This window comes from Anabrus simplex, chromosome 7 (genome assembly GCF_040414725.1).
Source record: "Anabrus simplex isolate iqAnaSimp1 chromosome 7, ASM4041472v1, whole genome shotgun sequence".
NCBI lineage: Eukaryota > Metazoa > Arthropoda > Insecta > Orthoptera > Tettigoniidae > Anabrus > Anabrus simplex.
In genome coordinates this window covers 347,807,325-347,834,511 of record NC_090271.1, presented here as the reverse complement: position 1 = coordinate 347,834,511, position 27,187 = coordinate 347,807,325, and the positions used below count along the sequence as shown (strand labels likewise).

At 38.2% G+C, this 27,187-nt stretch overlaps 1 protein-coding gene across 3 annotated transcripts in view; it reads right to left on the bottom strand.

Annotated features, from left to right (window-relative positions):
* The window catches only part of LOC136877654 (delta(3,5)-Delta(2,4)-dienoyl-CoA isomerase, mitochondrial), a 276,941-nt gene extending 257,370 nt beyond the window's left edge, over positions 1-19,571 (bottom strand). The window contains exon 1 of one of the 3 annotated variants that reach the window (XM_067151865.2): positions 19,398-19,571. In XM_067151865.2, coding sequence (XP_067007966.2) covers positions 19,398-19,449 — 52 coding nt within the window. In that variant the 5' untranslated portion in view covers positions 19,450-19,571. Of the gene's footprint in view, positions 1-18,566; positions 18,653-18,979; positions 19,218-19,397 lie in introns of those variants that run through there. The other 2 variants (XM_067151866.2, XM_067151867.2) reach the window with 2 other exon arrangements.
* Between the last annotated feature and the right edge of the window lie 7,616 nt (positions 19,572-27,187).

Sequence of the window (27,187 nt, the reverse complement as noted above, 5' to 3'; positions counted from 1 at the left end):
TTCCTAATCGTCTCCCATCCCACGTCTCTCTTGATCCATATTTTCTCTCTCTGCATATTACTCGCATTTCTTATCACCGCCTCAGCCATCAACGTAGAAAACAGTTCTAGTTTGATAGGCCTTTTGCCCCTAATTCTTCCCACCCTCTGCACATCATCTATATCTACTTCACTAAAATTAAGTTTCAAATTCCCCTGTATTAAGTCCACAACTTTGTAAGTTGTCAGTACTTTGTCTTCTCTCAACTCTTCAGGCACACCATAGATAAATAAGCACTTCTTTCTTAGATATAAAGTATTGGCTTCCACTTCTACTTTCAGCTTCAAGTTCTCCTTTTCTAATCGCCCTATTTTTTCCCTTAATGCTACAACTTCTCCGGTGTTATGCCTCACTTGTGATGTTATATCTTCCGTTTTTTCTCTTAACCATACCTCCATTTTTTTAAATTTCCTGGTTTGTTCCTTAATCATATTTTTAATTTGCTCAAAAGGGCCAGCTTCTTCCACCACCTCTTTTACGGCTCTTTTAAATGCGTCCATATTTTCCCTTTCTTCATTTCTGCTAGGGGTCGGGCCTGGGTTCAACTCGACCCCCCCGATACATAGCAAAATTATAATCACCGCCGTTGCTAGCAGTAATTCACCTTTTCTCTCCAAATCCATATAACACCTTCCTAATTTCATTTCTTCTTTCTTCATCCTTCCCTGCCATCTTCCTACCGTCGCCCTGTACTGCTCTACACTGATCATTGTCGGCACACTTCTCCACAACCTTCCAGCTCTCGGCACTTTCACCCACACCTCCCACTCTCGGGACCCTCCACTCAGTGCGACCTCACTCGTCCGTGGCTTAGGCAAGACTGTGGAGTTATTTAGTGAATTGTGGTGCTATAATTTGGAATAGGCCTAAATTGTAATTCTAGACCAAGTCATACTACTACTACTACTACTACTACTACTAAGCGAGCCTCTGCCTTAAGTATGCACACTGCTCATTCAAAACAGCGCATCAGAGTAGGGATCGAATAGCTGGAATACTATGATGAACCAGTTTGTTACGTACCGGCAGTATCAGAAAATGTATGAACCAGAGGAATAGCATGCTAAAGAAGAAAGTTTTCCAACTCCTCAGCCATTTCCCGCCAATATTCAGTCAGGCTGTTATATTTAAAGTTAAAAATTTCATTGTTCCGTATTGAAGAATTTTAACTGTAGGCTGTTATACTCGGTACGCAGCAGTAATCCCACCTATCTGAGTTGCGCGGCAGCATAAGAGACAAAGAACATCACAACAATCAATGGTCAATGTAATGTTATTGTTAATCAATGTTATGCGCTTTCAATACTGTAGGCCTTCACATTTAGTTTTCTTCCGACTCTGAAATACCACTCTTATCATAGTCGGTACGGTAAAACTGAATAAAACATAAATGGTTGGAGATGGTATTCTCTATAACTTTGGTTATGTAGTACTTTTTGACAGGATCAATAACATAGATATTTAAAAATAAATTTTAAGCGCCTTCCCCTAAACTACAATTTCATCCAGGATGAATAAAATTGTTTATAACTTAGACTGTACTTTCTTATTCCCAGACTCTGTATACCGACTTTCATTAAATTCTGTTAACCCATTTTCTCGTGGCTCAGCATTGATATGGACTTGGCAACAAACATACAAATTCATGAATATCTGTGTTATCAAAGCCGATACAGCAACAATGTATGACATGAATGATCGGAAATTTAATTCTATATAAATTTTGTTATGTAGTATTTATCGATAGGACCACCATTAATATCAATATTTGAGAATTAAATTTTAGGCTTTCCCCTAAACTACCATTTCACTCAGTGTGAGTAAAATTATTTATAGCCTACATTGTAGTGGCTCATCCCCCAACTTCACATACCAATTTTCATTAAATTCTCTTCAGCAGTTTTCTCGTGATGCGTGTACATACATACATACATACATACATACATACATACATACATACATACATACATACATACATACAGAAATTACGGAAAAGTAAAAATTACATTTCCTTGTTACTATGGACATGACCGATACAGAAATACCATTCTTTTCAAATTCTGAGCAATGTACAGACAAAACTCTTATTTTATATATATACTGTAGAAACACCATTTGTTGGTCATGCTTCCTGTCGTTCGCATTACCTTCCCAACAGATACTTGGTAAATGGAGAGCACCTGCTACAATCATGTTCCTTTCCATATCATTTCCCACATAGTTGATTACCTTATTAAATAATTCCGAATCAGCATCTGCGTCATTCTTTCTAGGTCTATACACTCCAAAAACATCAAGTTGCCTATTATCTTTAGAACTCAGCCTTACAACTAGATTTTTAAATATTATTTTTATTATTTATTTATTATTTTATTATTGCCCGGCTCCATGGCTAAATGGTTAGCATGCTGACCTTTGGTCACAGGGCTGCTAGGTTCAATTCCTAGCAGGTCATAATTATTAACCAAAATTGGTTATTTCTGCTAGCATGGAGGCTGGGTGCATGTGTCGCCTTCATCATCATTTCTTCCTCATACGACACGCAGGTCACCTACAGGTGTCAATTCAAAAACCATTACCTGGGAAGCCGAACTTGTCCTTAGATACTCCCGGCACTAAAAGCCATATGCCATTTCTATCTTATTATTATTATTTTTATTGCACCACAGCAATTCAAAACCTTCCATTCCAGTGGCTCATTCAGTTGCAATGAAATAAATGAAATCAAGTCACTAACATTGAATGCAGTAAATTGTAGGCTAATGATCATCACTGGGTAATTTGTGGTGATTTGAAAGCAACAGCATTGTTGCTAGGATTACAAGACCGGTTTACTATGTTCTGTTTTTATATGTGACAGTCGAGCAACAGCACAACATTTGCGTAAAAAAACTGGCCTATCAGACAAGTATATAGTGGTGAGCATAATATCCTAGAGCAATGTGAAAAAGTACTTCCTCCTCCACCACATATTAAATTAGGGCTAATGAAGAATTTTATGAAAGCTCTAGGTAAGAGTGGAAAAGCCTTTACTTAAGGCCTATATTTCCTGCAATCAGTAAGGCTAAATTAAAAGAAGGCAATGAGCCACGCCTCGTGGTTTTTAAACAAGATTGTAACTTATGCCGAATTCATATTGTAAGCAAACAGCTGTATCTTTCAATTATGGCTGCCTTGGACTCACTGTATTTGTCTTTATCTGAACTTGCCAACATGTCCCAATGCCGAGAGATGGCGTACTCTGGTTACATCAGTCATGGAGGTGTTTCTTTTACACGAGGTTGGACCTTTTATTCTCCTTGGTTTTAAAATTCTATTCTAGTGTACTCAAAAATGAAGCCAAACTGCATTGTCGTAGCTTTCCTAAATTTTTTTTTTTTTTGCTAGTTGCTTTACGTCGCACCGACACAGATAGGTCTTATGGCGACGATGGGACAGGAAAGGGCTAGGAGTGGGAAGGAAGCGGCCGTGGCCTTACTTAAGGTAAAGCCCCAGCATTTGCCTGGTGTGAAAATGGGAAACCACGGAAAACCATCTTCAGGGCTGCCGACAGTGGGGTTCGAACCTACTATCTCCCGAATACTGGATACTGCAAGTGATAAAAATCATTGCTACCGTATTGAAGATACTGAATGTAGGATGCTAAAAGGTTAGTTTTTTCCACCTATTCAATACATATAAATTTTATAAATTAGGAATTTATTATTGATTCCACTTGAGACATGTTTCGCCCTTCATTGAGGGCATCATCAGTCAAAATATCACCTCAAGGTAAAAAATCAGGTAACTGGTTGGTAGTTGACATGTACAAATTAATACATATTATTAATACAATTACAAAAATTAAGTATGGGAAATAGTTGTACAAAAGTGATGGTTGAACATATAGGTTTATAGATGAAAAGTCGGCACCAATGCCTAAAATTAACATAGTAGAGTTCGGCAGTGGTGCTCTGGAGAAACAGTTGACGCAATCATAGGAAAATAAAAAGTTAAAAAATATTTACATTAAAACAATTAAGGGAGAAAAGGTGTAGTGTTGCCGTTCAAACGCACGGAATACCCATGAACCTCCATCCACACTGACCAGTCTCCGTACCGATCTCGGCACTGCAACTGAAAAACTTCCAGCTTGATGCCTATAAAACCTCATTTGCCTATGAAATATTTCCCTACCCCCGGTGATTTTAACTAAAATAAACTGCTCTACATATTTCCGAAATGTCAATACTAATTCCTTCTTCCAACCTCTAAAACATCAGGACGCACTTGGTACTAAAAAAAATTTTTTACCCTTGCACACCAGCTGCTCTTGTGTAATTATGTATATATTTGTAAATTCTCAACTATTCAATTAGATAATGTAATTACTATATAGTTACCAACTATTGACATTAGTTTTTATTACAAACATTTACGCAGAATGTTATAATGTAAATATTTTTAAAACTTTATCTCAACTATTCAATTGAACAATGTAAATACTGTATAGTTACCAACCTTTGACATTAATTTTTGGTTACAAACATTGACGCCGAACACTACACCTTTTCTCCCATAATTGTTTTAATGTAAATATTTTTTAACTTTTTATTTTCCTATGATTGCGTCAACTGTTTCTCCAGAGCACCACTGCCGAACTCTACTATGTTAATTTTAGGCATTGGTGCCGACTTTTCATCTATAAACCTATATGTTCAACCATCACTTTTGTACAACTATTTCCCATACTTAATTTTTGTAATTGTATTAATAATATGTATTAATTTGTACATGTCAACTACCAACCAGTTACCTGATTTTTTACCTTGAGGTGATATTTTGACTGATGATGCCCTCAATGAAGGGCGAAACATGTCTCAAGTAGAATCAATAATAAATTCCTAATTTATAAAATTTATATGTATTGAATAGGTGGAAAAAACTAACCTTTTAGCATCCTACATACTGGATACTGGCCGCACTTAAGCGACTGCAGCTATCGAGCTCGGTGCTTTCCTAATTTATAAATGTTAAAGGTGCTATGGTCAGTTTCTGTTTCTCAAGAGATTTAATGTCCATTCATATCTCATGAAACTCAAGATTTCTATCTTATGATAACTACTCATTTTGTGTTTTATCCTGTTGTCTTTTACGTTGCCATGATTATTTTTGAGATTTTAGTGTATGTCTTTTTGAAGGCTCAAGCTTAAAATCTTTTCCTTCTTAAGCACATAAGATTTCCTTCACTTTTTTATATGTGAATAAGTCTCGATATGCGTCCTTCTATCTTGTGCGTGTGGTAGAGTGGATGGCTTGTGTACCTGTGTTCTGAGATGGAAGTATGACTTACTATTGGAAAGACTAAAAGTGCTCATTCCAAAAAGTTTTGATGTTGAAATATTTTTGTTGTCTGCTGATTGCAGTTCATGTCTGTACTACGATTATTTTCTACAGTATGGGAATGCGTTGGTAGAGACTGTTAGTAGAGATGCAGTGACCGGCCGTGCACTGTAATAGGTCGTTCTCTCATGACTTTCCAGCATTTGAATTGGTGCCTTGGTTATAATGATGGGTGGAAGTAGCTTGGCACAGGCACCAGATTGCTGTCTCGATGGGTGTGAGTGTGTGAATGAAGGAGACTGGATTTCCTATGTTTTATTATCTGTTACCTACTTTTGCCTTTCAATTTGTCTTTCTTTTAACGAAATGGTCTTTGAGTCCCACTCTTTGTGTATATTTTTAGGTTTCTATGACAACTGTTTTGCTGATCTAAGTAACTGCTGTTTTTTTTTTTTTTTTTCCTGGTGCTCATCGCCTGCTTTATTTCATCCCCCTGCTCACGTCCCTGCTTCTGCCATAATTTTTACTATTCCTTGAGTTTGGAATTTCTTTCTTAAGGAAATTTTTCTCTTGCAGGTGTGAGGAAGGCATATATTTTTAACTTTATCTGGTGTAAAGGAAATGTTCTAAATGGAACCATTTGTTTTTTTCTCTCCTTTTGAAACAGGACCGTAATTTAGTTGTACGAATTGAAAAGAAGCCAAGTTAATATGATTGTACTAAGAATGAGATGCTTTTGGAATATTCTGTGATATTTGAAGTCAGTCTTGCGTATGCAAAAAGGCTGATGGTTTCCTATTTTGTTCGCAATCTTCCAACGATAATTTTTTTGTGTTTAATTCGAATAAATTTTTGTTTATACTTCATAATATTTGTACTGTAGCCTCTTAAGTTTCTTTTATTTTGACTTATGAGGCCCAAGTCCAGATCATGACTGATTTATGGTCATTTTCAGTTGGGATCCAAAAATCAGCTGCATAATAACTCTTATAATATTTTCATTCCATAGTTCCCACTGCGCCCTTTAAATTTCTACATGGTTTATGAGAATGCTGCACTTATTTTTGATTGTGATCAAGTATATATTCTGAGGTTCACGCATACAGATTAGTTAAGATAAGCAGCCTATTTCATTCATGTTATGATAAAGTTCAAATTTGTTGAGTATGGTAGTGATAGTTAAATGTACAAGGTAGAAAGACGAAGGGAGGACAGAACCGAGAAGAGATTTTAAATTGTACTGGATTGAAAATGAGGAAGGAAGGAAGGAAGGAAGGAAGGAAGGAGGAACAGAGTGCAAATAGTGACAAGAGAGTTCAGCGGAGGAAGTAAAGGCAGTAAGTGATAGAATAATCAAAGTTAAAATAGCACAAAAGAGAAAGAACTTTGAGAGAGTTCAGGTGTATGCCCCACAAGCTGGCTGCACTTTGCAAGAAAAAGAAGACTTTGAAGAAATGCAGAAGCAGGTGAGGGGAAAGAACATGAGAGTATACACACATAGGCAAAGAAAGGTAAGGATACAAAAATGTTCTTGGAATAGAGGGTGTGGGGAGTCAAAATCAGCAAGGTGAGAAGATGCTGGATTTCTGTATAGGGAATGGGTTGTTAGTTAGAAACTCTTAGTTCTAAAAGTAAGAGGGCCATGGTGTAGTAGAGGCTGTTGTAGAAAGTCAAGGGTTCTTTGACACTGAAATGAAGCAGGGCATTACAGGCATAAAGGTAATACCATCAGGGGCCTGGACACCCTATCGATTGCTGATAATGAACCTGAGAGAGACTAAGGACAAGAAGCAGACAAAAAATCAGGAGAAAGAAATAAAAGTATAGAAGGTGAAAGGGGAGAAAACTGCCAAACACCACCGTATATAAAAACTGTAAAGGAAGATATGCCAATAAATGAACCAAAAAGAATGGAGAATATTAAGAACACACTAATAGAAGGAGCATAAGTACAGTAGTTTGTGGAAGGACTAATATACAGGGAAGTTGGTAGAAAACCCCATGCTGGAATGATAGAATGGAAGATATAGTGCTTTTATGACATGGTTCCAAGTAGAAGCAAGAGAAGAGTATCATTCAAGAAGCCAAAAAGGTGGTGACAGAGGAGAGGAGAAGGTGGATGGAAGAGTGGATAAAAAAAAAGAATGATGGAAGAAGATAGTGAAGGCAGTAAGTATTATATGGAATGATTAAAAGTAAGTAAAGGAAAGATACAGAGTACATGAAAATGGTAAATAAAGATGGAAAGGAGATGGAAAAGGAGAAACTCAAACTGATGTGGAAGAAGTACTTTGAAGAACTGCTGAATGCAAATGGAATCTCACAGGAGGAAGTAACTGAGGATGATGATGAACTACAAATGGAAAGAGACTACATGGGAGGAAGTGGAAGTAGCACTGAGGAGGGAAGGAACCAGGCATGGGCTACTGATGGCCTTCTTGGATATTGAAAAAGACATATCACAGTGCATATAGAAGGGAAATCAAAGGAAAGTTGATAAATTTCCAAGTTCTTTCAAAATATTTAAGAAAATACTAGGTAAACAATTGATACAGAATGCAATAATTGAAATTAAGAGGGTTCCTCCTATTCAATACAAAGATATTTATTAACGTGAATGATTCACATATTGTTCACATGAGGTTCTAGTTTTGGCACCAAACTATGTGCCATCATCCGCCAACAAGTCAAATTGGGCAAACACAATATAACCTTAAAACAACTTTAAATACACTATAACACCAGCAAGGATGAATATGAAATATAACTTTAAAACAACTTTAAAGCACACTATAACACTTGCACAGATGAATATGAAATAAAATATGGTACATGATGATGTTGCATTTCAGTTTAAAATGACGTCATTCATCCAGCCAGTGAAGATGAAAAGTTGTTTATATTCAGGATGTTATTCTTGTTGACTTGGGCCTAATTGCTGATCAGTGATTGTACCTGTCTTCTTCAGAACCTCCGTTCTAAGTATTTGGTCAATATGTCTTTTGAGGCTATAACCATTGTCTAGCTGAAGCTGGTAATGTAAATGACCGAACTTTCCAATGACTACTCCATACTTCCATGACATTTTATTCCCTTCATAGAATTTTGCTTGAACTCTGTCTCCCACGCTTACATTGCGATGTCCATGAGTCTCCTCTTGATTTCCTTCCTGTTTGATTGGGCGAATAACGTCTAGTTTGATCCATAATGGTCTGTTCAGGTACAGTTCAGCTGGTGATTTTCCACACTCTAGAGGGGTGGCACGATATTTCAGAAGGATCTCTTGCACTTTTCTGGATATAGACAAGGGCTCATTCGACATGGCTTTTAGTCAACGTTTTAGCATCTGGATGTTTCGTTCAGCCATTCCATTAGTTGTGGGATGTCCAGGAGCTGTAAATTTTTGGAATATACCGTGTTCCCTACAGAACGATTTGAATAAGTCACTTACAAATATTGTAGCGTTATCAGAGACTATCGCTACAGGGAATCCATGAAATGAAAATATTTCTCTTAATAGCCCAATTGTCTTCACAGATGTCGGAGCTTCTCAAATTACTTTGATTTCTGCCCACCTGGACTTTGCATCAACAATTAGAGGGAAGTAGAAACCTTGAAATGGACCTGCATAATACATGTGGACGCGGCTCCAGTTGTCTGTAGGAACGTCCCAATGGTAAATCAGTGCTTTCGCTGGAGAGGATCAAATGTCAGCGCAGGCCTAACAAGATTTTACCATTTTCTCAATATCCTTATTAGTATTCTTCCAGTAGCAATAACGCCTTGCTAATTGTTTCATTTTTGTAATCCCTATGTGTGTGCTATGTAATTCCTTCAGGACTAATGGCTGGAGTTTTGATGGAATGACGACTCTTTGACCCTTGAATAAGATTCCATCATCTAGCATGAATTCATTGTCTATGGATTCAGATGACATGAGCTCTGCTCTGATTTTTTATAACAATTCATCGTTTTCTGTTGAAATTCGAATACTGTCAGGATTTAATTCCGTGGTTGCTATTTCAGCGATAGTTGAATAACAGAGTTTATGAACTTCGTCACTGAACACTATATCCTTTGAAATGTGTGATTGAATGATCGCTGCTCTTGAAAAGCAGTCAACGTTGGTATGTTCTGAACCTTTTTTATTTACAACTTCATAGTCAAATCCCGAAAGAAATGAAGCATATCTTAATAATCTAGCAGAAGTCATAGCTAGTAATCTTGAATTCTGATGGAAGATTCTGGTAAGTGGACTATTGTCTGTTATCAACTTAAACTTGCGTCCAAATAGATACATATAAAAATAGTTGACAGCAAACACAATTGCTAGAGCCTCACGATCCAGCTGGCTGTAGTTACGTTCAGCTGAAGACAAGGACCTTGAAGCAAATGCGATAGGCTTTTCAACATCATCAAGAATGTGTGACAGGACTCCAGCAATACCTGTTGGACTGGCGTCACAAGCTAGAACCAGTGGTAGATCTGCATTATAAGGTATCAGTACTCGATCACTTGCAATCTTGTCCTTTAGTCTAGCAAATGCTGATTCACAAGAACTAGTCCAATGGAACTTCTTATTCTTGCGGAGAAGCTGCCTCAAGGGGTAGGTCATAGTTGAAGTATTTGGAATGAATCTTGAATAATATGTTATCATTCCAAGAAATCTTCAAACATCGTCTGTATTGACCGGATGAGGCATTTCAAGTATTGCTTTAACTTTGGCTGGTGACTTCATGATTTTATTATATTCAATAACATGGCCCAGATATTCGATGCTGGTTTCAAAGAAAGCACACTTCCTTTGATTTAGATGCAAGTCAAATTCTTCGAGCCTTGAAGGCAGGCAAATAGGTTTTGTTGACATTCTGTTTTTGTAAAACCATAAATAATAATGTCATCAAAATATGAATGAGTTTTTGATAGTCCAGATAAAACTTGATCTATGATTCTATTAAATTCGGACGGAGATGTTTTTATACCAAAGGAAAGACGATGCATGCGATATGTACCTCGATGTGTTGATATGGTTTGGATCTTGCTGCTCTCATCATCAACCTGGAGATGAAGATATCCTTTATATATGTCCAGGCGGCAAAAGTACCTCAAGTTCTTCAAGCTATTTAGGATGTCATCCACATTACGAATTGGGTAGTTTGCTGCTACTAATTTGTCATTGACGCCTATCTTGTAATCAACACAAAGTCGAACACCGCCATCGGACTTTGGAATAACTACTAGTGGCGAACCCCAATCACTGTAATTGATTTTTGAGATTATCCCACCTGCTTCTAAATCGTCTAATTCTTTTTCTACTTTCTCCCGTAAGGCATATGGAACATCACGTTCTTTATTAAAGACTGGCTTGGAGCTGAAGAGACAATTTCAAATTTGCCACACACCCTATCTTTTCTTCAAAAATTTCTGGAAATCTCTTGATTATCTCAGTAATACTACCCGACTGACTGTATATCGATATGACTAGTATTTGATTCCACTTCACGGTCAAATTCTTGAAGATTAATACCAAGGTGACAGATCCAGACACGCTCCAGAAGCGGTTTGAAGTCGTCCGGTACTACATATAACTCTTCAGATGAAGTCCTAAGTAACATTAACCTTGCCATCAGGTAAAAACACATTCTTAGTATAAGAACGAAATGCAACATCTCCTTTCTGGAGTTGTACACATAAGTCAAGCGCTTTGAAACTAGAACGTGATAGCAAGGTAAAACCGGCTCCAGAATCTACTTCAAATCTCTGGGGTATTCCTTCTATAAGAACTGTAGCATAAAATTTTTTCACATGTGGATATTCGTGATATTGAAAAATGTCTATTATATGGCTAACACCGAATGTTTGAGTAATATCTTCTTCCTGAAGAAAATGAGAGTCGATTTTGGAATTCCTTCTCGTTGCTAACAAAGTACGTATACACACTTTCTTAATGTGGCCGAATTTCCCACATGAACTGCATTTCAGATTGTTAAAATCAGTCCTACAGTCCTTCGCTAGATGATTGTCTCTACCTCAATGTAAACACATATTTTGAATTCCCAATTCCTTGTAGTCAATTTTTGATTTGGCCTTGCTTATAGGTGTTGCTTGGCTTTGATCATCGTGAGATACATCCTGTCTTGATTTGTGGTTGATTTTTTGAACAGAATCATTATAAGTACCCTTGTATACAGCTGATGGTGATAGTTCCTTGCTGTTTAACTTACATGTTTCAAGAGCGATAGCTTTTGTTACAATTTCGTTAAATTCTTGAACATTTGCCTGGAGTAATTGTTCACGAATTGAACTGTCATAAATTCCCCTAATGAACTGTGCTCTTAGAAATACATCTGCAATGCTCACCTTACATTCACATGTAGAATTGAAGGCACAGTCAATTGTAGCATGCTTTAATGTAGCAACATAGTCAGCAATAGGTTGATTTTCAAGCTGGTAAGTGGATAAAAACCTATGTTGGGCTACCAGAACATTCTTCTTAGGACAAAGATGTTTTTCTAGGGTTTCAATTAAATTGTCATAATCGAAATCACTAGGTGTTTTTGGTGCCACTAATGCAGATAATGTGTTATAACTCATAGATCCAATCGAATTAAGTAGCATCTGAGCCGCGTATTTCTTGTTGGTGAACACATTTTTCAATTGTAGATAGTTTTTGAAACGTTGCCGGTAATTTCGAAAGTTCTCTGCTTGTGGGTTGAAACATTTGAAGGGTGGAATTAGAAATATATTGGAATTAATAATAGGTTGAGTAGATTGAACTGGTGCTTGAGTTCTCAGTTGATCTAAGAGTGCCTATTGATTGGCATGCATTGCTGCCAAAAATTGCTTAAACTGGTCTGCATCCATGGAGAAATGTTTTTATGTCTCCCACAAAAATAATTGAAGGTTAGGAATATGACATTTACGTAGTTGAGGTTATATACGTAACACGACAGTCGTATTCCTGTTCAGTCACTAATCGCAGAACATATTTGTATTCAGACACAATATTATCATTTTCCTCTGACATTTTGAAAGTTTTCCTCATCGCCAATTGTTATGAGTTATGACCATATACGAATGACATTTATAATTAAACACGAACATCTTGCTTACACAAACACTGTATTGAAAAGTGCCTCGTGATACACTGACATAAAGCAACCTCTATAAAGAATTTTTTTTTTTGCTAGGGGCTTTACGTCGCACCGACACAGATAGGTCTTATGGCGACGATGGGATAGGAAAGTCCTAGGAGTTGGATGGAAGCGGCCGTGGCCTTAATTAAGGTACAGCCCCAGCATTTGCCTGGAGTGAAAATGGGAAACCACGGAAAACCATTTTCAGGGCTGCCGATAGTGGGATTCGAACCTACTATCTCCCGGATGCAAGCTCACAGCCACGCGCCTCTACGCGCATGGCCAACTCGCCCGGTCCTCTACAAAGAATAACACAGTTTCTATATAAATGCTGTGGTCGACATGCGCGCATTCTACTGGGATATAACAATAACTGAATAGGCTGAAATTTCCAGGAATGGACATAGACTACCAATATCACTGGTGAGCAGCCTGGAAAAATCTCAGAAATACAGTACACAGTTGTGCAACCAAGTTTTAATAAGATTTTTTTAAACACATTCGTTCACCAAGCCCGCCTGGCGACCATGATCGTTAAGGCATTATATGGTGCAACACTGCGGTTAGCTGGTTTGAGTCCCGTAGATCGAATAAAAGTTCACCACCAGAATGTTGCCCAGCAGGATAGGGTATTTAGGGGTTGTAGTAAGGATGTAAAGGAAAGGGCATATAAGTCTCTGGTAAGAGCCCAACTAGAGTATGGTTCCAGTGCATGAGACCCTCACTAGGATTACCTGATTCAAGAACTGGAAAAAATCCAAAGAAAAGCAGCCCCTTTTGTTCTGGGTGATTTCCGACAAAAGAGTAGTGTTACAAAAATCATGCAAAGTTTGGGCTGGGAAGACTTGGGAGGAAGGAGACCAGCTGCTCGACTCAGTGGTATGTTACACGTGATAATCAGTGGTATGTTCCGAGCTGTCAGTGGAGAGATGGCGAGGAATGACATTAGTAGACGAATAAGTTTGAGTGGTGTCTTTAAACGTAGGAAAGATCACAATATGAAGATAAAGTTGGAATTCAAGGGGACTAATTGGAGATGTTCAATAAAATATCCAATGTCTTTGCAATCATTTAAGAAAAGGCTAGGAAAATAACAGATAGGGAATCTTCCACCTGGGTGACTGCCCTAAATGCAGATCAGTAGTGAATGAATTTGAACAATTTGATAGGAGAGATGGCAGTGCACATCTTCTAATCACCACATTGTGTGCCAAAAGCAGACACTTTGGTGCTATTATACAGGAGTCGGCTATACGCTAGCATCGGGTTTCATTCTCTCCCTTCCTACCATCTGATCATATAGCACGTCATTCATTTCACCTCATTAACTCCTCTGATGAGGATGACGTCAGGAAGGGCATCCGGTCATAAAAGCTTGTTATTGGTACGCAGATTTACCTCACCCGTAGAGAAATGTAAGAAGGGTTGGAGATATCACTATGATCACTGAAGGTCAAATACAGTAACTTCAGAATAATAAATCTATCATGGGTACTGGGAAATATCTTTATCACCCTGTAATAGAATAAGTTTTGAAGAACCTTTCACCATAACCTCTCTAAGTTCGGAGGATCATTGCCCAGTTGTATGGTACTTCATGTTAAAACAGTTATCACCACCACGACCGTCTCACAGTTCGCAATATCCTTCGATCATATATCCAATAGATGGCTGACGACGTCACATTCTGAAAGCAAAGATCTCAATCAGCTGACTGGTGGGTAGTGCGAGAGTTTTGAACATTGTGTTATAGGCGAGAATAGTGATCAGCATATTTAAAAGTGACTTTTAGCTACTGTTAATGAAGCGACGGTGCACTATTGCGTAGCGTATGGATGCAAGGAGACCTTCAAAAAAGGATCTGGCATTTCCTTTCACAGGTAAGTAAATATTTACCTAAATATTATGATGATGTATGGGGTTTCATACAGTTGTTGTCAGGTGTCTGTAGAATACGTACAATTACATGTAATTTATTTTATTGGCTACAGTTCCAGTTTCCCAGTTACAGCAATTTTGAATACTGTGCTTTTACTGATTTCAGTTTTCCTGCTGATGAGACAAGAAAAAAATAATGGGTGGTTGCATTAAGAAGAGAGAATTTCTTGTCTGGAAAGCATTCAACATTATGCTCTAAGCATTTTTCTCTGGAATGTTTTGATAAAGAAGCATTTGGTGTGGGAGTTAAACTGAAGCCAAATGCAATACCAACAATTTTTAATTTTCCACCCCACCTTTTACCAGCTGTGAAGAGGAGAAAACCTCCTGTGAAGAGGAAACTTCAAGTGGATCCTGTTGCATCAACAAGTTGTGTGTGAGCAGATTTTCTTATTTTTTTTTTTTTTATTATTTTCCATAGATTTATGCAGGAATGTGGCCTTTCATCCTTATGTGAAATATTTGTGTTTAAGACATTTAACATACTAACATCTATTGCAACATATTAGGTTACTATATTACACATAGGTAAGACCCTTATAATTTTCATATTTTTTCAGTGTTCCTCAGGAAGAGGAGAATGAGTCTCTTCCTAAAACAAAGGTGTTCAGAAAATCTTATATTGGTGATTACACTGAGGAAAGCCCAGACCTTCATGCAGGTTGCCAGGGAAGTTATTCATAAATCCCATAAGAAGCTAAAATTGGAAAGGCAGAAGTATTGGCGAGCTATTAATCAGTTGCAGAATGCGAAAGCCTTAGTAAACCATCTGAAGGAGAAAATGATGATAACTGAAGATGCTGCTTGCACGCTTGAGATAATAAAACAACAGCTTAAATAATTTTTTTCAGTTTCCCTATATCCCGCTAGCTTTTGGTGTGGTGCTATTTGAGGATCCAACCAGTCTCTGGGTTGATGACCTAACAGACAGACATACATACATAAAATTTGGAGCCTTTAGAAGTCTACAATTTTTTTTTTTTTTTTTTTTTCTCTCTGTTAAACAAATATTTCAAAAATAATGTAATACCATAAATTAACTTGTGAAAAAGCATAATGCACCTTTTAACTTCCATTGTTCCAGAAATGTCTTTCTCCTGCTGCTGCCCAACTTCTGATGCGAACAAAGGATGGTGATGAACGAGAGTATCCTCCTAATTCAATACAATAAATATTCCGTCATTAGACGGAGTAAACAAATTCAAACATGTTTTGGTTCATTTGAGCCATCTTCAGTGAAAAATAAGGGGAGTTTGAAATATTTACATAATATAAGTTGAAAAAATGCTAAAGAACATAATGAAGGAGCAAATGAAATGTTTTTTAGCATTTTTTCAATTTATATTATGTAAATATTTCAAACTCCCCTCATTTTTCACTGAAGATGGCTCAAACGAGCCGAAACATGTTTGAATTTGTTTACTCCATCTAATGACGGAATATTTATTGTACTGAATTAGGAGGATACTCTCATTTTTCACCTTTGTAAAGTGAAAACCGTCAATACGGAATGATGCTAATATCTTGTAAAGGATGGTGATACAAGAGCAGAGTATCTCCTGAACTACACTGCTTTGCACTTACAGTGAATTTCTATTCAAGTCGTGCATACAGCTACTTGAGGGATGTATTTCCTCATGGTTTGCCCCAAGTACACTGCGGAAGTGGTATCAGTCGGTGGATGGTAAGCCAGGATTCAGTTCAGAGGCTGCAACTGCTCTCATTTCAAAAGGGAAGGAGATGGCTATCAATGGAAAGCCCCTAGTGTGTGCACTGATGGTGGATGAATTGTGCATCTGGAAGCACACTGAATTTGATGGAAAACAATTTCTTGGTTATGTGAATTGTGGTACTGAAATCGAGGATCAGCATTTACCAGAAGCCAAGGAGGATTTAGTGTTTATGGTGATCTCACTAAATGGACACTGGAAAATTCCAGTGGGTTATTTTTTTATTAATGGTTTAAGTGGCTCGGAGAGAGCAAAGCAAGTGATTGAGTGCCTTAAATTTTTAAATGACCCAAATGTAATTGTAGTGTCACTTACTTTTGATGGTGCTCCTTCTAATTTATCCATGGCCCGCTGGCTGGGAGCTTCTTTTGATGAAAATAATATGGTGAACTGGTTTGAAAATCCTTCAAATGATTCTAAAGTGTTTATTCTTCTAGATGCTTGCCATGCTATAAAATTAGTGAGGAATACTTTAGGAGCTAAGAGAAATTTTGCCAGGGGTGATAATGTCATACATTGGAGGTACTTAGAAGAGTTAGAGAAACTTCAGAGTATCAAGGGCCTTCATCTAGGAACAAAACTTACCAAAAGGCACAATCACTGGGAGAAGGAACCCATGAAAGTAAAGCTCGCCACACAAACATTCAGTGAAAGTGTTGCAAGTGCAATGACATATTGTGACAGAGACTCAAATCTTCCTCAGTTTCAAGGGTGTGAGGAGACCAAAATTTGTTAGGCTCATGAACAATATACTTGATATCTTGAACAGCTGTAATCTTTGTTCAAAGGGATGGCAGAAACCATTGAAAGCAGAGAATATCCACAGTATGAGGGCCAACATTCAGGAGGCTATTGAATATATACAATCACTGCAGGAGATGGATGCTGGTGTTTGTCTAGTGAAGTGCTCTAGGAAAACTGATTTCATAGGTTTGATTGTGTGTCTAAAGTCTGTTTTAGGAGTGCATGACTCAATTTTGAACATGCCACAGCTGAAGATGCATTTTCTGCTCACCTACAAACTTAGTCAGGATCACCTGGAAGTATTTTTTAGTGCCATTAGGAGTCATGGTGGTCATAACAACCACCCCACAGCTAGGCAGTTTGAAGCAGCATATAAAAGACTTTTGCTCCATATACAGATAGGTACTACAACCAGTGCCAATTGCTCTGCAGTTGACCCTACTGTAATTATGAATTGTAGAGACCACACTCAAATAACTGGTGATCCTATTCATCTGCCTGCCAACAGTACTGATGTACTTTTTGTTAGTCATGATCATGACTACATTCCACACCCAGCCAACTTGACACTGTATGTTGAGGATGTAGTGGAATATATAGCAGGTTTTCTTGTGAAAAGATTACACAAAGCAGTTAAATGTGATGTTTGTAAGGTGGTTCTCCAAACAGCAGTTTCACATTCAGCACTCCTGAAGAGGAAAAACAGAGGCGGCCTTTCAATCCCATCATTAGATGTGATTTACGTCTGCAGGGAAGGTGAAAAGCACAAAATGACAAGGATGAAAGACCCTTTAAATGTACTTGTAATGGCAGTACTGAACCATGCTAAGAGAGAAGTGTTTGATGAACTTCAGGAGCATACATTTGCTTCTCCACCCCTTGACAATCACATTCATCAGCTGAAGCAAGCAGTTTTGATGGAATACTTTAAAGTGAGGTTCCACCATAAAGCACAGCTTGAAACAGAAAAACTTCACAGTGTGAGGGTACGAAACTTTCACACAAAGACTGTTCTATTCAAGAACCAGTAATGTAAGGTAGGCTGCTTTATAATATAATGATTGCATTTGCTATATAAACGTGTTAGAGTGTGTAGGCCTATATGAGGATTTCTATGCTTCCTGTGACTGGAATATTTATATAAGACTCAAGTTGCTTATGTAAGAGGATGCTGGTGTGGTATGCTAGTTTCACTGATTTGTATTAGTGTTCTAATTTTAGGCATATTCCCTCTAATCAATCTGTCTATGAGTCAGTTGATTTTTATATAAATTCATTCTTAAATTACTTTTATATTGGCATGTCTTGTTTCTGTACTTTGGGAAAAAACATTACTGAATGCTACAGGATGCTTTCTTTTCTTCAGATGTTACCTCCTATTTTAGGCCTACTTTAAATGTGGCATGTGCATTAGTTTATGTTGGGCTTTAAACTAAGCTTAATTTAGTAGGTGGCAGTGGAGTGAAATTTTACCTGTGTAGCATTTTATGTATCCCTTTATTTTTATTTTGTTGTTGCTGAAGCAGCATATTATAACAGATCCCTGCTTCATAGGCATAAATAGGTACTACAACCAGTACCAACTGATATGCAGTTGACCCTACTGTATTGTGAATTTTTATAAATTATGATAAGTGAATATTTCTTGTTATGGTACCTGTTTATCGTTTACCCAGAAGAGTTCATTTTTGTTGCCATCTGTTGGTTGTATAAGATTCACTTAAGTATGATACTTGTGTTCTTTTCTTTCCATAATGGTCCTGTAGGCTATGTGTCACTCTTTGCATCTTGTGTTTGGGCATTTGTTTGAAGTAGGCCTATATAAGTCAAAAGTACAGTACACCAAGCACGGTAAATACAGTATCTTAATGTTGTTTTTGGAAGTTATGAAGTGTTTATTGTAGATGTCAGTCACATTAATATTTAAAATTAGGCTACACTTCCTTACGGACAACTTTCAGAGGTTACCTTTCAGCTATTAATCCCAATATGAAGCGGTAATTGGAAAAAAAAATACTTGTCTCTTACATTATAATAAATAATTAACATTAAACAATTAGTGTTACTCACGGGGATGGAATACTTGTAAAAAAAAATACGATCATAATGAGGGTGTATCCTATCGTAGGTCTCTTTTGGTTTTAAGGACTTCCGTCGTAATTACGCATTTATGTCCACGGTTTTTATTGTAATTTACGCTTAACCACAATAGCTAAGCAGGGTACATCTCATATTCCGATTTCGCCACCTTTCGAATGTCACTGTTTGACAATCTCCTTATATTCTCTCAGATTCTGCTTCGAACCCTTCGAACTACCCCCAGTCAGCTGATCGAGATGTTGGCTTCAAGACGCAACATGGACGAGGTGGCGATAAGCGCACTCTATGTTCTAAGGCAATATCGTATATTTTCAAAGTGAAGTTAACTACAGACTCAGAGAGATGTACAGACTTAAGTATGCATGAAAATTAATATCTTTTAACCTACCCTGAACAATGGGACCAATTCTAACACATCTCTTCAAGAGAGTAGAATACATCACTGAGATAAGATCGCGTCAAACAATTCCTTCTTTATAGACAAGCTTGATTTGAGACTTCTTCGCCTTCGTTCTTTACTGTTTACTGGACTTTGCACAGTACTCTACTAAAAAGCAATGCGTAGTTCTTTCTTTTCTTCTTCTTCTCCTCCTCCGTGCTGTTGGGGGGGGTTTGGATTTTTTTTACTATTACCCAGTCACTATATGTATGGATTATCTCCCGTGTTTTGTTGATAAAAACTGATAGTTCACACGTTATAGAATTTTATTCACTCGTGTACTTGTAATGTTAATGTCAGTAAAAATATTTTCTAGCGGTATATTCAAAGTCAAGGCACAGTGGTTGGAGGATGGGGGTTCAAAAATGTAGGTGGGTAAGACCTGTGATAGATACTAAACAAAATAAAGTCAATTGTTTACAACGTTAATTTAGTATGTACAAGAAACTGGTTTAAGAGTGAAATTATATTGGATGATGGTTCAAATAATAGACAATGAACACTTGCTGGTAAAGGTATATTCAATTTTATTAATTGCTTAAATAAAAATACGTTGATAAGATTGAATATTGAGAGCATTGAAAGAGCAGGTGGTTACTATCGCCGTTTGGATGTCCACAAATACAGTATGGGAGGTTAGAAATGTTAAAGCGGTATTTGTATGCAGGCGATAATGCGTGGTTAAAACGCAATCGTATAATGTTAATGATGTGTTCTCGGGTATAAGAGCCGTTTAGATACCACGGTTTCGTTGGAATATAGGTGTTGTGTGAGATCCAACGAGCTAGAAAGAGGACTATAGAGTGGCTAACATGGCTGCTACAGCGCTCTGGGTGGTGCCAAGACGAAATAGCGACTCCATAGTTTAAGCGCCTTTCTTCCGCTTACGATGCGTTACTTTTAATAGATTAGATCGAATAAATTATGCTCTCTACGTGTGTGGCAAGCTAATGCATAAATTGTAGGAAAAACACGACGAATGTAATCATATTTCAAATAAGATTTTTTTTTAATTACTAAAGTACACAGTTATGGGCGATTAGCAGAATTACGTTACCTGTGTAAACGCCGGTCTCCACTGATTAACATTTAACAACAACATGTTAAATGTTAAAAGTGTTAAATGTTAACTGGTGACACCATCAACATGTTAAATGTTAAATGTTGAATACTGTTTTATTTAACATTGTGTCCACACTTAATAAACATGTTAAACTTGACTTTCTTTGTTTATATATAGGTAGTTCATCATATCAATTTGTGGTAATACATTTAGGTGGTGTCTGGTATTTTCAGACAAGGACAATGGACTCAGATGAAGAGGATTTTGCCTTTGTTATTGCCACTGTTGCTTCTTGTTATGATTTAGAAATGCAGTTCTATTAGACACATTTCCTCCCGTCATCCTGCTCATTGCTTCAAAATCAAACCATTTTGAAGTATAAATTTTGTCCGCTCCCACCCCGACTTTTCTGATTTTTTTTTCGCAATACTCGACTGTACTGGTAGCGGAGGAACGCTAGGTTTTTTCGATGCACTCGCGGGAACAATTATAGATAATTTAGAATTCCTGGAAAATGTCGGCTTACTTCGCTTTATCACTGGATTCCTATGATGAGACATCCCACAAACAAGGCTTTTCTATTATATCATTAATTAAGTCCAAAGTAATCTTGCTCTACTCCATTTCTGACTATAAATTTTAGTATAGTGCAGAGAGAACGACACACGTGCCGCGTATCGGTACCAGTACTGTATTTGTAGCTTATAACAAAGAGAATGAGTGTTGCGGAGTGTTGTAACTATAATCCTACTTCACGAGAAGCACGTCGTTTGCATCGTTTGCCTATCTGTTGATATGGAAACGGAAAGGAAGTTGCCGAAGCTGTGCCAACATCTCCCGAACAACGAATTGACTTGACATGTTTTCCACTTGGAGCGGAAAACACGCCAACATGTTAAAAGTGTTAACCTCAACATTCTGAGTTAACATGCAAAGTCAATTGGAAGACACAATCACAATATACATGTAAATTGTAACATGTTAAATTTAACATGTTGGTGTTAAATGTTAATCAGTGGAGACCGGCCTTAACACAATCCAGCACGTGTAGGGTAGGCCTACTTTTATTTTCTTGTAGGAACCGACCAGGCAGCCAGACATGATGAACTGTATCCTGCCTGGCTGAGTGACTCAGACGGTAGAGCGCTGGATTTCTGAGCTAAGTTGGCATATTTGGTATTTGAAGGTGCTCAGATACGTCACCCTTCTATCAGTAGATTTACTAGCACGTAACGGAACTCCGGCGGGACATATGTCCGCCACTTCAACGTCTCCGAAAACCGTACTAAGTAGTTGGTAGGACGAAAAACTAATAACACTATTTATTATTACATTGTATCCTACAGAGCACATTTCCCCAGCATTTTGAAAAAGAAGTAATGTGAACAAATACTTATTTTTCGTAAATTATTATTAGTTTTACGTCCTAATAACTACTTTTTCTGATAAGCCGAGTTGCCTGAATGTAGTCCCGCAGGAGTTCTTTTGCGTGCCAGTAAATCTACTGACACGAGGCTGAGGGATTTGAGCACCGTCAGATACAATCGTATTGAGCTAGGCTCGAACCTGCCAAGTTGCTTTGTGTCCGGCTCCTTGGCTGAATGATCAGCGTGCTGGCCTTTGGTTCAGAGGGTCCCGGATTCGACCGAGTTGAGGATTTTTACCGGGTAGTTGACAGTTAATTCCTCTGGATCGGCGACTGGAAAACCTTCATCTACACACAACAGAACATACTACAAACCACCACAGAAACCCGTAATAGTAAATACATCACTCCATCTAGGGTTGGCGTCGTCGTCCGGAAGGGTATCCGGTCGTAGAATTAGGCTAAATCCATACAAATGCCAAATCCAGGTAACTGGCAAAAACCAGGATTTATTATTATTATTATTATTATTATTATTATTATTATTATTATTATTATTATTATTATGATTATTATGATTATTATTATTATTATTATTATTATTATTATTATTATTATTATTATTATTATTATTATTATTATTATGATTATTATTATTATTATTATTATTATTATTATTATTATTATTATTATTATTATTATTATTATTATTATTATTATTATTATTATTATTGTACCGGGCGGTACACCTCCACACCGCTAATTCAAAATGTGCGCCAGTTGAAACTCCTCTGTTGGAGGAAGTCTGAACTCTATCTACGCTATTAATTCTCTACTTTCTCTGAAGATGTCACCACATGGAAAACTTTGAGTTTTTGAACTGTGTCATTTTTGATGTGTTTTTGTTTCGCTTGAAGTAAGAAGTGTGAACTTTCTCTTCTAGAGGACACTACTGAAGATCAACAATAGTGCAACCTAGTGCGGAGTCAAAGAACTATTTTGTTGGAGAAATTTTTATTTCAAATGTTTGTTCTTTGCTAAATTTCTTTCTGTTATTGTTTAAGTTGGCTGTATACCCCTCTTTTTCTCCTTGTTTTAGATTTATCCAATCCCGAATTTCTTTGAGTTATTTCCGACCAATCCGATGTATCTTCCCCCAACTTGGATATGTTTCTGTACCCTAGCCAATAAAGAATTTGCGGGAGGGTGTTTTCATTCCCCTAACGCCTAGAAACTTCTGCGAGAGGATATAAACTGCTGATTTTAGGGTCTCCGGGCCACTTCTGTTCCATCTTTCAGTGTATTAAGTACATAGCAGGAGGCGGGAAGCGCCTCTTTCCTCGGCAGCGATCAACAACAAGGTAATGGCCGATTAATAACTTCTTTCTTTGCTTGCTCAGCAGTTTAACTCTCGGGGCAGGTTCTAAGCGTTCCACCATGTAACCTTTTCCTAAATGTAACTACTCTTTTCATATATTCTCTTTTAAAGCTACATACTGGGATAGAGAGTGCTAACCCTCTCGAGCTCCCACTCATATTGTTTTGAGGTGAACTTATTTTTCTCAACCTATTCTCGTTAACGATAAACAAATTGTTCTCTTCTTAAGTCACCTCTTTAGTGTGGGATTAGCCCTTGTATTAACGGCCTAGTGCCAAGTAGGTCTTAATCAAAGTGTATTAGGAGTGCAAGTTCGCCTCCTCTCAAATTGTTATTTTAGAGGTCATTTAATTAACCTGCGTTTCATTTAATAGACCTCAGTAGATTGGGTATTTTACCCCTGTGTTTATGTCCGTTGAGGACAACTTGAAGGTGGAGTTTGGTGTGGCCTGGGAGAGGCTTAAATTTGAGAGCGAGTGGCTCTTTTGAAAATTGAGTGTTGTACGCCTCGTGGAGGCTTTTCAGTGTAATTTGGAGCAAGGGCTCCTAGGCATGAATGGGGTTTTCTGCCCCTCTGTTGAAACTTGTGTTTGGGGTAAAACTGAGCTGATTGCCCAAGCAGTGTAAAGTCAGGGCGCGAAGCCCAAATTCTGTAAATATTGTAACTACCCTTTTGATTTGCTACTTTGTACCTGCCATGCTTGTTATTTCTTTGTTTTTGAAAAGAAAATATAACCTGGTTAAATTTTAAATTAATTTTAATTTAGTAGCTTGAGACCCGTTCACCACCCCGCACCTTCTTTCACGCATAACTACCACGGATATCTCCGTAACAAGTGGTAGCAGAGCGTGGTTGAATGGGTCTCAATTTAGCCCCTTTTGACGGCTAAACATTGTTTGTTCCGAACTCTAACTATTTTCCCAGTTGCTGGAATTTTTTGGGTTTTTCAAAATTGTTCTGTCACCATGCCCGGCCCTCGCGATGTTCTCCATCTTAACTATTTGCGCAAGGAGGAGTTGATCTATGAATTGACTATTAGAAATGTACAATCTGGAGGCACGGTTGCAGTAGACACAAACAAGCTTAGAGAGTCCCTAGATTTGCCCATTTCCATCCCCAATTTGGGAGAGAAAGAAATTGACGACTCTCTTTCCACGATCACGGAGAATATTACTGGGCTAGCTTCTGTAGTTAGTTTTTTTGATGAAAATGATCCTTCTCCTAATCAAATTAAGCGTGTGCAAGCTAGGCTGTTTCATTTTTCAAATAGAGTTAACGATCTATCGTCTCTAAAGTTGAATGACGTTCAGAAGAAGGAAGCTAGTACGCTGCTTGAAAATATGTCTGAATTATCTAGCAAGGTCACTCAATTGTTAACAGGGGAGGTTCCTCCCAAAAGCGATCTACCCACCACAGTGAATGTAGGTAGCGAGGAAGAGCCTCATAAGGGAGCAGTTAATAGGATAACCGTTGCTGCTCAAACTATCTCTGCCCCATTGGACAACGAATCTGAACGCCGTGCATCGTTGAGTAACATCCGTTCGGAATTAACTTCCTTGCCTTTGAAACCTTTACCTACTATGTCACCCGGGTTTAGCAGCTTGCCTCATCCATTGGCAATGTTGCTCAGAGGTATCTCTAAGTTTTCGGTTAATACCACCAGTGAAGTAATTTCATTTTTAAGATTTCTGGTTGAATTTCAGGATCATGCACTTGTGTTTTCTCTTTCTCCATGTCAAATTTTGCAAATTATCTATCCGTATGCTATTGGTATTCTCTCAGATAAAATCGTAAGAGCCATTGCCGAGCAATCATCTATTGAGGATTTCCATGCCCACTTGCTAGCTAACTTCATCCCGGCTAGGGCCAGGTCCTCCCTTATTCAGAAGTACTATTATCGTGTACAGCGCTTGGATGAGAACTTGGCTGATTTCATACAGGACATTAAGTTTTATACTAGGGTGTTTGCTCTGCACTTCCCTGAGGACCAGATTGTACAGGCTATTGTAGAAGGCATTTCACCATCTTATAGGTCATATTTGTGTTTCGCGGCGTGCCCGCAAACTTTCTCTGAACTTGAAGCGTTGGCCGTCTCAGCGGAAGGAGTTAGGTACGCTGATTCTTTGCGTGTGGCAAAAGAACCCCCTCCTTCGTTTAGTAATACTCGGCCTCCACCTCGCCGACCAGTCACACCCCGTAAATGTTATGCTTGCGGGTCGCCTGACCATCTTCGCAATAAATGTCCATTGGTCAAAACTAGTAGGGCAAATAATGAAGCTGGTTCAGCACAAGGCTGTTTTAAATGTGGGGCTTTCTCACATATCGCCAAGAATTGCCCAAACTCGAATAGCACCCCCTCCTGCTCAACTTCTGGTGCAAATTCTACCTATGCCAATAATAAAAAGTGACTAGTGGCTTCGGCTGAGTCGACTAATCCATCTTCCCGAGACTCAGCCCCTGGTAAACAGGTTGTAAATTCAGGGAACGAGCAATTTTCAAATTTATCTTTTGAAGGTCCCAAAGAGTGTCTTAGGATTGCGGCGGATTCCCCCGCACCGGTTCCTTTTCTTAAGATCGAGTTAAATAACGAGCCTATTACAGCTCTCTTAGATTCAGGCAGTGTTTGTTCGATTATTTCGGCTGAATGGTATTCTAAATTGAAATCTGTTTGTAAACTACCTGACTATGTCTCATCTCCTGTTCAATATGTTTCGGCTAATTCATCCCCATTAGAAATTCTCGGTTCCTTTTATGTCAAAATTCGTATTTTTAAATTCACATGGAAAGTTAAATTGTTTGTGGCCAAGCTCTTGTCTTGCCCCATTATATTGGGAGCGGACTTTATGTCTCACACTGGTCTTGTGCTCGATCTTCAGAGTAGGTCTTGCACTTTCAAATTTGCCTCTAATTGTAACATCCCTTTATTAAAGTGTAATTCTGCGTTATGTTCTTCTATTTCGCCTACCCAGGATGAGATGTTGTTAGACCTTAGACATCTACCTGAGGAGCAGGCTGATAGTATTCGCAAATTGTGTCAGTCGTTTCCCGAGGTGTTCTCTGATACTCTTGGTGTTACTGACCTGATCGAATACAAAATTGAGGTCACGGATTCGATTCCTGTCCGTTTTCCACCAAATAGGCTATCTCCACCTAAAATGAAGGCTCTGAAAGAAATTATCGATCAGATGTTGAAGGATGGTATTATTAGGCCCTCTAAGTCGGCGTATTCTTCGCCTATTTTTCTAGTTCCGAAGCCCCAAGGAGGCTTCAGGCCTGTCATTGATTATAGGGCTCTCAATCGGAAGGTGGTGTTGCAATCTGTGCCCCTTCCTGACCTTCATTCTTGTTTTTCATGGTTTCGTAAGGCCAAGTTCTTTACTATCTTGGACTTGAATCAGGCCTACAATCAAATTCCCCTTGCCGAAGAGTCTAAACACCTTACAGCGTTTGCCACGGACTGGAATTTATATGAATACAACCGCGTGCCTTTCGGGCTCCCCACGGGAGCAGCTGTACTCACTAGGCTACTAGATAGGGTCTTCTCCGACATCAAATTTGAGTACTTATATCACTACTTGGATGATGTCGTATTTTCAGAGACTTTTGAAGAGCATCTAGATCATCTGCGAGAAGTTCTCGATCGCCTTCGTAAAGCTGGGTTAACTGTTAAGTTGTCCAAGGTTGCCTTTGCTAAGCCCTCTATGTCTTTCCTAGGGCATATTGTGTCACCTGATGGTGTAGCCGTCGATCATTCTAGAACACAGGCCATCCGTGATTTTAAACCTCCCAAGGACATCAAAGGCATCGCCAGGTTTATTGGTATGGTGAATTTCTTCAGGAAGTTTATTCCTAACTTCGCTAATAGAGCGGCGCCCTTAAACCTTCTTCGTAGGAAAGGCATCAAATTCGAGTGGGGACCTTCTCAACAAGC